The following is a 9410-nucleotide window of genomic DNA, read 5'->3' on the forward strand; positions in this document are numbered from 1 at the left end:
TACTACAATGGTTAGAAAGCAACAATGAATTGACCTGAACAAGATGCAACTGAATTTGCTGGATATAGGTCTTTGTTTAGCATCATTACATCCTCCTTCCTCAAATATGGCTCTGCTGCTTCTCAACGATCTCTAATCATCCTTCGAATTAGCTTTCAAAATAATCAATCTTCACATCACATTAACTTTTCATTCTTCCTCATACTACACTTTTAAATTCGCAACTTGACTTCTTACTTATAGCATTTAGATTGTCAAGTCAGCCTTTTTACATGTTTCTTTTACCAATAAACCATTCATCAGTCGGCTATAGATATTATTCTTAAACAAATAAACATTCTATGCTGGCCGACCCTACTCGATAAATACTGGTTCCAAAATTTCTAGAGTTAACCTTCTTGACTTGGTTAATATCTTAAAATCCTTTGGCTACCGAGTTTACTCGGTAAGAACTTCTTCTACCACATTACCTTTGAAGATCGAGTGAACTCGGTAAGAACTAAAAATTTGTTATATTTCCTTTGATTACCGAGTGATCTCAGTAAGAACTACTTTTGTCATGTTTACTTCGATTACTGAGTGAGCTCGATAAGAGCTAAACTTTTTTGATTACATTGAAGGCTCCGTAACCAGATGTCTACTCGATCGACACTACAAGCTATCTTTACTATCGTTTTGGGCTCGGTAGACACTATCTATTGCCTTGATGACCTTTTGAGCTTGGTAGACATTGTCCTTTGCTTTTCTGACTTTCTAAGTTCAGTAGGCACTATCTGATGACTCATGTGACATTTGTGTGACATCAAAGACCATACACAATTGGACAATTGTAACCAACAATTGCAAATAGTAATTTATATCTAATGAAATTGAGAATTGTCTATTGGTTATTGTGACATTTGTGGATGATATAATCTTTGGAGGTGATCATGAAGCAAGTGACAAATTTGTTGATGAAATGAAGAAGGAATTTGAGATGAGCATGATTGGTCATGAGATAAAATATTTTGTGAGTTTATAGTTTGTGAATAACAATGATTGTATTTTCTTATCTCAAACTAAGTAATTGAAAAAATTATTGAAGACATTTGGTTTACAAAGTTGTAAGCCTATGATAACTAGTCACAAGTTATCTAGAAAAGATCTATGATTGGAGGTTTGCAATATTTAACTCAAACAAGACCAGATATGGCTAATGTAGTTGGTATAGTATAAATATTTCAAGATGATCCTAAGGAATCACATTATGCAACAATAAAAAGGATATTTAGATATTTGAAGGGTACGCCTAATTTTGGACTATGTTATGATAGATCAAAATACTTTACTCTATGTGCACATAATGATGTGGATTGGGAAGGCAATATGGATAACAAAAAGAGTACAAGTAGTGGAGGATTTTATCTAGGAGGAAAATTTATTTCTTGGCTAAGTAAAAAATAAGATTTTATCTCACAGAACATGACATAAGTAGAATATGTAGTAGCAAAAAATAATTGCAATCAGATCATGTGGATGAAAAATATGTTGAAGGATATTGGCATAGACTTCTTAGAACCTATTATCATACATTGTTATAACACAAGTACACTAAGTATGTATAAGAATCATGTGTTGTATTCTCAGAGAAAGCATATATCTATTAAGTATTATGTTTTGAGAGAGAAAGTTGCAGAGAAAGAGATTAGACTAGAATATAAAAATTGGTTTGTACTTCTGGAATTTGATTGTGTTTTAAGTTTTTTGCATCAATGTTTCAGATCACACACAGTGATCCATCATCAGGATGAAGAGCAAGAGAAAAATAATAATAAGCAGCAGACTGGAGGAAACACAAAGATATAATAAGAGGAAGGAGAGGAGGTGGGGGGGGGGGGAACATGCGGATTGAGGGGGAGATAAAATAATAAAGAATAAATAAATAAATAAATAAAAATAAAAAATAAAAATAAAAATAAAAATAAAATAAAATAAAATAAAATAACACAAAATAAAATTAAAAAATAAAAAATAAAAAAAAACAAAATAAGAACAAAAATAAAAAACAAACAAACAAATGATAAATAATAATGAAAGTGCTCACAAAATGAGAATAATAATAACAATAATTGAAAATAACAACAAAAATAGAAATAAAAATAAATGAACATAAAACCAAAATAGACCAAATAATAAATAACAATAAGAATGAACTAAGAATGAGAAACAAAATATTAATATTAAAAAAAAAAATGAGGATCAAAAAGGAAAAAATGAACCTCGGGGACCACCATAAAGTAAGAGGAAACAAAGGAACCAAAGATGGGAGCGTCCTAAAGATCCCGACAACACAGAGAAAGGAAGGAGAAAAGAAGAAAAGGAAGAGAGCAATCACCAACCTCAAATAGGCCACCAACTAGGGAGAAACTAGGAGCAAGGAGGCGAGGGGAGACCGACAGGCTCAGAACACCAAAGGATCAAGTTCGTTGGTCTTTAGTCAGCATAGGAATCCACCAAGGGTTTAAGGTCCACCCATCGTCTCTGTTGAGGTTGACAGGGTGACTGTTGATAATTATAGCTTCTTTGAGCTTCCTTTTAAAATAGTTGTCCTCCTTGGATACGATTTGGGCATCTTCTAAACAAATGTGGTGCTTAGTGGCTGAGGAGTGCTCCGCTAAAGCAGACTGATGAACCCTATCGTGTCTAATGTCGGCACTATGCTCCTTGATTCTAGTGCTGAAAGAGCGACCAGTTTCACCAATATACGAAATCCCGCAAGAGCAAGAAACTTTGTAGACTCCTGATGCTGAAAAAACATCTATGGTATCTTTGAGAGCGGGGGTACGATTCTTGAGCCTAAACCAAGGTTTGAAGGCCACGCGTAGGCCTTTTCTGCTCAGAATCTTGGCAAGCTTCTGGGAGACCCCATCTATAAAGGGAAGCGACACAAAAGCGGGAGGTGGAGAGGGGTTGGGTTGGGGAGCAGAGAGGGAAAAAAAGAAAGAGCGAGCACAGACAAAGGCCCTAGAGATTTGTTTGTGGGAGTACCCATTTAATCTAAAGACTTGGCGGAGGTGGGTCAACTCCGAATTTAAGTGGTCATCATCACAAATCCTGAGGGCTCTTAAGGCTAAGGTCTTAAGCGTGCTAACTTTTTGGCTCGGATGGTGGTGAGAAGAAGCATGAAGGTACAGATTGGTGTGCGTGGCCTTCTGAAACACTCGACGTCCCAGAGAGCCATCTGGTTTCTTAATGAGTAAAATATCAAGGAAGGGCAATTGATTGTTGGTTTTGCTAGGAGAGATGTTGTTAAGATGAATGTGAAACTCTTCTAGTTTATCAATACCATGGGGCCAGCAAACATTGGTATCATCAACGTACCGCTTCCACCATTTAGGCTTGAGGGGGAAAGAGTGGAGGGCCAGCTCTTCAAAGTGCTCCGTATAAAGGTTAGCAATAACCGGGGAGAGTGGGGAGCCCATTGTGACCCCATCTACTTGTTCAAAGATAGTCCCTTGGAAGGAGAAGAAGGTGGACCTTAAACAAAGATCAACCAGATTAGCGATCTCAACATTAGTTTTCCTTTCCACAATACCAACGACGTCAGGAATAGGAACCTTCGTGAAGAGGGAGACCACATCAAAGCTAACCAAGATGTCATTCTCATCTAGTTTGGACTCTTTGATGAAGCTAACAAAGTGGGAGGAATCCTTGATGAAGGAGTTGGAATGGCCAAGAAGCGGAGAGATAAGCTTGGTAAGATGGGCGACAAGATGGTAAGTGGGAGAACTTCTGGTGTCCACGATGGGTCTAAGGGGAATGCCAATTTTGTGAATCTTGGGGACACCATAGATGCGAGGGGTTAACTCTTTGGACGGTAAAAGGAGAATATGTTAACTAGACTAGAATATGACACTCATCTAGACTAGAATATGTTAACACAAAGGAGAAGATTATAAATATATTTGCAAATCCTTTATGTAAGGATCCATTTGAGTTTTTGAGAGTTATACTTGGGGTTACCCCTTTTCCTACTTTAGAGCAGATGATGCAAAGATTGCATTAATGTAGTGGTACAAACCACTATTGTTTATCTAGACTGAATATTGATGCTTCCTATATAAGGGAGCATCTATTTTTGAGATGAGTCATGAAGGAGTCTTGGTAGCTGGGATTCAATAGTGTATTTGGATACTTGAGCTGACTAAAAATATCAAGTATAAAATTGACATAATGATGCCTTTGTCATTGATGTCAATGGGGAAAAGAATGCATGTGAAAAATATTTCCTATGAATGGGGGAGAGAATAAAATCCTAAGTATGGGGGGAGATAATGTATACATAATTGACGCATTGATTACAATATTTTATGATGAAGATGATTTGAAAAGATAAGAGCAACAATAGAAACATAGTTGTATTTGGTATTCTTGGAACTTAGATGTATTTCATCAATGTTGCCATAAATGCCAAAGAGGGGAATTTTTAGCATGAATGCTGATGATATTCCTATGGGTGAGTATCCTAGAAGTAATAGAGAATTGGAGAGATTATTATAGTAGTTACATGTTTCATTCATGACTATGTTTTTCATTGATTTCAACATACTAAGAAGACTGCCATAATAACATATAGTGATTGAGACCATAGGGCTTGAGGATGGAAGATAAGGTCAAGAATAGCTTGACACATGTTCTATATATTGTCTTGATTCTTTGGTTAAGAGCACATGCAAAAATTCAAAGACTAGTGATAGTTATTAATGACTTACAGAAGATACTTTATAGACAGGGTTCTTGAGAAGTAGTTTCTGGTAATCGAGTAATATCACCTAACAGGAATATAATCTGGATGAGAAAATTTAGATAGAGGTATAGTAAATTTGATAACAATGTTAGAAAGTGTGAAAAGTTTGAGGTTATATGTGAGAAGATTTTTAAAGATTATGATCTGATAGTATTATGTAATTATGAAAAGATGTAATGTAGTGCATGTTGTTTTATCTTAATAAGGTCTTATTGTAATTATAATTGGGAAAATCCTCAAGGCCAACTCAATGAATTTTTTTTAGGACTTGTTATAAAGGAATGTTTGTTTCCTTGGTTGTAATTTGGATTTGAAGTGAATTTGAATGCGAGAAGAAAAGAAGATTAGTACAAGTGACTAAGAAATCTAAGGGATTATTATGATACAAGTTTTGTGGATCTGGTATTAAGATCTGAGAAGTATTTGGTGTGGAAGAGGCATGATAATAATACATATAAAGAGTATGAGTTGCTAAGACCAGTTTTATTTGTTATTATTTTACAATGGATAATACAACACCAATTGGATAATGAGTTTGGTGGTCTACCCTTGAAGGTGTTTGGATAATCTATCCTTCTGACTTCTACAACTCCTAACAAGGTCAGAATCTCCTCACATGAATTCAAAGTCTACTAATATGGCCTAATATATATACTAAATGTATTTCATTGGCTTCTAAAAAATTCCATCCTCTCACAATGAACTTATATATTGATACATCATTTTGTGGGTGCCATCCTTACCAGGGTTCTCCCTCTGATCAAGGGTTTCCCTAGTTAACATATCTGGTGTTCTTGTGTATAGTTATCTTCTTATATTTATTATTTATGTCAATCACATGTTTGAGAATTAATAAGGATAATTAAAAAAAAATTTACCTAATAATTGATTCACCCCATCCCCCTTAGTTATCTTGGTGGACTTTCGTTTCTAACATGTTCTTGGTATGGGTTTTCTCAAACAAAAAGAAGTTGTTCCTATATATTAACCTCATGATGAGTTTTTTAACTAAGGTTATATTGTTCATCTCAAAAGTGCCACAAAGGCCAATGTATATGATGAAATTTAGGTTCTTATGGAGAATCAAACTAATTTTTCTTTTTTTTGTATGCAGCATAATTGTTTTCCTAATATGTATTGTGTAGATATATAGGAAATGGGTGTGGTGAATTCTATAATTGATATCTATACTTTGGCCACACACATTGAAGCATTAATCTAAGGAAATTTATACCATTTGAAAGGAAAAGGGTACAACATCAATCCATAGGAAGATATCTTTATTTTTCTTGCATACATCCAACATAGAGTACAAAGGAATTGGAAGACATAAAAGAAAATAATTCAAAGGGACTTGAATTTAATTTGTCTTAGAGAGTATGGTATGGAGAACCCTTTGGAAAAAGGAACTAAATAAAATTTGGTCTTCAATTTTAATTCAATATGTAAGAAGGCCTATTATATCATTCTCATGTCAAATTTAATTTCATTGATATTAATAAGTTGACAATTTGAGTGGCAAGGTCCTAAGTTGTTATAAAGGGTCAAATTGGCATGAAAAATTGCAAGGGGATAAATATGGTATAAAGTGTTTTATTTAGTTCATTCGGAGGTATTGGTAATGATCATAAGAAGCCTTGATAAGTTTGAGTCATGAAACACAAAACTTGTCAATTATGACAAAAAGTTGTCAAGTTGCAAAGTTGTCACTTTACAATTTAACTATTAAATTGATCCAATTTTGTAAAAACTAGTTTTTGTCAATTGATCCCTTTGTAACTACTTCAAAATTATTAATACTCCTTCTTTGTTCTGATGGAGGTAGATAAACAGTGGGTTTGAGGAATATGGATTAATAAAATGAATTTCTATTGTAAATTTCACTATATGTCTTGTGATCAATGACTCTTTTCTCAATGCTATGAACATGTTTCTCAAAATAACTCATTTGATGATGTTATAAAGTGAATTAACTTGAGTTTAATTCAGCTATAAGTCTTGTTAATATATTGGGTTGAAAGATTCATTATAGTTTAGTAAAACTATCCAAAAACCCTCGTTAACAGAGCAATGGACAAATGATTGCTTCTATCTCTAGTTTGAGTCATTTGAATTTTTTAGTTTTTGGTTTTTTTCTAGTAGACTCAAAGGGATAACTAATTCTCAACTAATCTCATTTGAAATGATGAAGTATCCAATGAGTACTTTGATGCCCTAGCAAGAAGATCACAATATTTTTCTCGATCTTGATAATGATATTAATTGTTTGTTGATTCACTAAAAGACCAAAGGGATCCCTTGGTGTGTAAAGAGTTAGTAAGGGTTTAATACATTCTCATAATCCTTTGAAATCATTTGGAAAGGTAAAAATTTTGTAGCATGTTGGAAGAAAATATTATGACCCCAGAGAATATATTCATTTCTACAATAAAAGGAAAAGTTTGGGTCATTATATTCACTTCCCTATAGAAACTTAAAATATCTTTAGAATTCTAGAGGAAGAAGAGCTTGAAGTAGTCATTGATCATTATAATGAAAAAATTTAGTAGTTACAAGACACGAGTTCAGAAGAAATAGAAGATAATGATTCAAATGAGCAATAGACAATTTTTCAAATTAAACCTTGTAAAAAAATTTAGGAGGAATTTGATATTAATGAATAAATTATTACTAGACTAAATGTTCATGAGAATAACAAGTTGATTTTACATAATTCTTTTTTCACAGATGTGATTTTTGTAAATTCAAAAGATCATAAATCCTTCATTTTTAGTTACAAAGGTAAAATATTAAGGGAAAGCATCCCAAACATTACCCTTGATAGTGAATTGTATCTTCTAAGATGATTTTTAGGAGGACATCAATACAAAAAAGGAGGAGAATATGACTCCCCAATGTGGAATTTGTTTTGGTAAAATCAAGAGTGGTACTTTTCTCAACTTCAAATTTGAGTGCATCACTTATTTTTCATAGTTTCCTATGATAAGAGAATAAGGAGTTTAAATTATACATTGAATGAGTACATGTTGTTCACATTGGTCCATTACATGATCCAAGTGAATTATCCTTGTTACTCCATACAACATCCAACCATAAAGAATACCAAAATTATAAATGTTGATCATGAAGCTAAAGGTTGGGGAGATTAACCCAATGATTTCAAAAAAATATGGAGCCAAATATTTCATATTAATAGGCCTTAAATATCAAGGCAAGTGAAATTAAATGAGTAATACAAATCTCTTTATGAAGAGAGCTTTAGGAGAAATGGACAACCCATCCAAGTACTACCTTAAGTAATGATAAACAATGGAAAAGTAAGTATGATGAGTTCCAAAAGGAAAACCATAAATTAATGAAGAAAATACAAAGTGGTAGGGTTGATTCTACTTCTTGCATACTAACTAAATGGTTTAAATATGTGTATGGTTCTTTGATACTTATGGAAGGCTTATAGGGAAAATGTGGAGAATTTGATTGTAAGTAATGTGATTAGAAATAGATTGGATATGTTTTTACATGACTAAGAGTTTACTATAGGTTGACACTCAAGATATTTGGACAATATAGAAGGCCATTGAAAAGCATGACAATTTCTTAAAGGCTTTGAATTCATAGATTCATAAATTTGTAACTACATGGAAAGAAGGTATGCAAATATTGGCGCATAAGAAAGGGGGATTGAAGGAAATAGACTAGTGGATGAATGAGTGTTAGAGGATCCTTTCTAAGGCCCTAGATATTACAAATATCGACAGAATAGGATTTGAATTTTCCACAAAACATAAGGAGTGCCTAGTCAAATTGGAGATCATCACCAAGGATACCATGCATGATGCAAATACCTATCAATCCAAAAGCTATCTAAGCATGCCTAGAAATGTGGCATCCTCCTAGAAGATTGATTCAACAACATTTTAGTTTTTAATAATGTTCTATCAACTTACTCTTATGAGTTAGTTATCTATAATTAGGCTAGTAATTATTATTTAAGAAAAATTTAGTTTTGAAAGGTTATGTCCTTTCATTTTGAAATTATATCCTTGTCCATAAGTATAGGATTATTTGTGTACAGATAAGAATTACACTCAAATCTTTTTGTACCAAAATTTTTGAGTACCTCCTCTAGGGAATACAAGATGAGAAAAAATATTTCATTTTGTAACCCGTTGATTATAGTGTACTTATTTCAATACAAAGAACAATTTTTATTAAATTTATTATTAGTTCTTTGTGATAAATTTGGTTTACTTTAGATTTCTTCAATGTGCTATCTTACATTATTTAATTTGAATTAACTTTTAGTTTGAGTATGAGTTTGAAGAATTTTTTTGGTCAAGGTTCAACCTATTGTATTAATCTTTCTAAAGGGAAGTTAAATTCAAAAAGACTAACAATAATAATAAATCTAAATCAATAATGCATATAGATGCCTTTGAGGTGATGGTCTTGTTTTAGGAACAAGTTATTAAAATTGTCTCATAGGGTTATACATAGGATCAATCAATTAAATTGGTAAAGATCATTAATAATTGAAGGCACTAGTCTAGAATTGAATTAAGATATTATATTTAGGTTATTCAAGACCAGGCTTAGTTTATTTAAATATATTCATATTCACAAT

The 9410-nt window shown here is 32.8% G+C and overlaps 1 protein-coding gene across 1 annotated transcript; it reads right to left on the bottom strand.

The window, feature by feature from the left end:
* Positions 1-2456: 2456 nt before the first annotated feature.
* On the bottom strand, positions 2457-3461 carry LOC149568541 (uncharacterized). The gene has a single exon (XM_089816742.1). The coding sequence runs from the start codon at positions 3459-3461 to the stop codon at positions 2457-2459; it is 1005 nt and encodes a 334-aa protein (XP_089672868.1).
* Between the last annotated feature and the right edge of the window lie 5949 nt (positions 3462-9410).

The sequence above is a fragment of the Cupressus sempervirens genome, chromosome 3 (genome assembly GCF_028749045.1).
Source record: "Cupressus sempervirens isolate cs-2001-9-10 chromosome 3, ASM2874904v1, whole genome shotgun sequence".
Taxonomy (NCBI): Eukaryota; Viridiplantae; Streptophyta; class Pinopsida; order Cupressales; family Cupressaceae; genus Cupressus; species Cupressus sempervirens.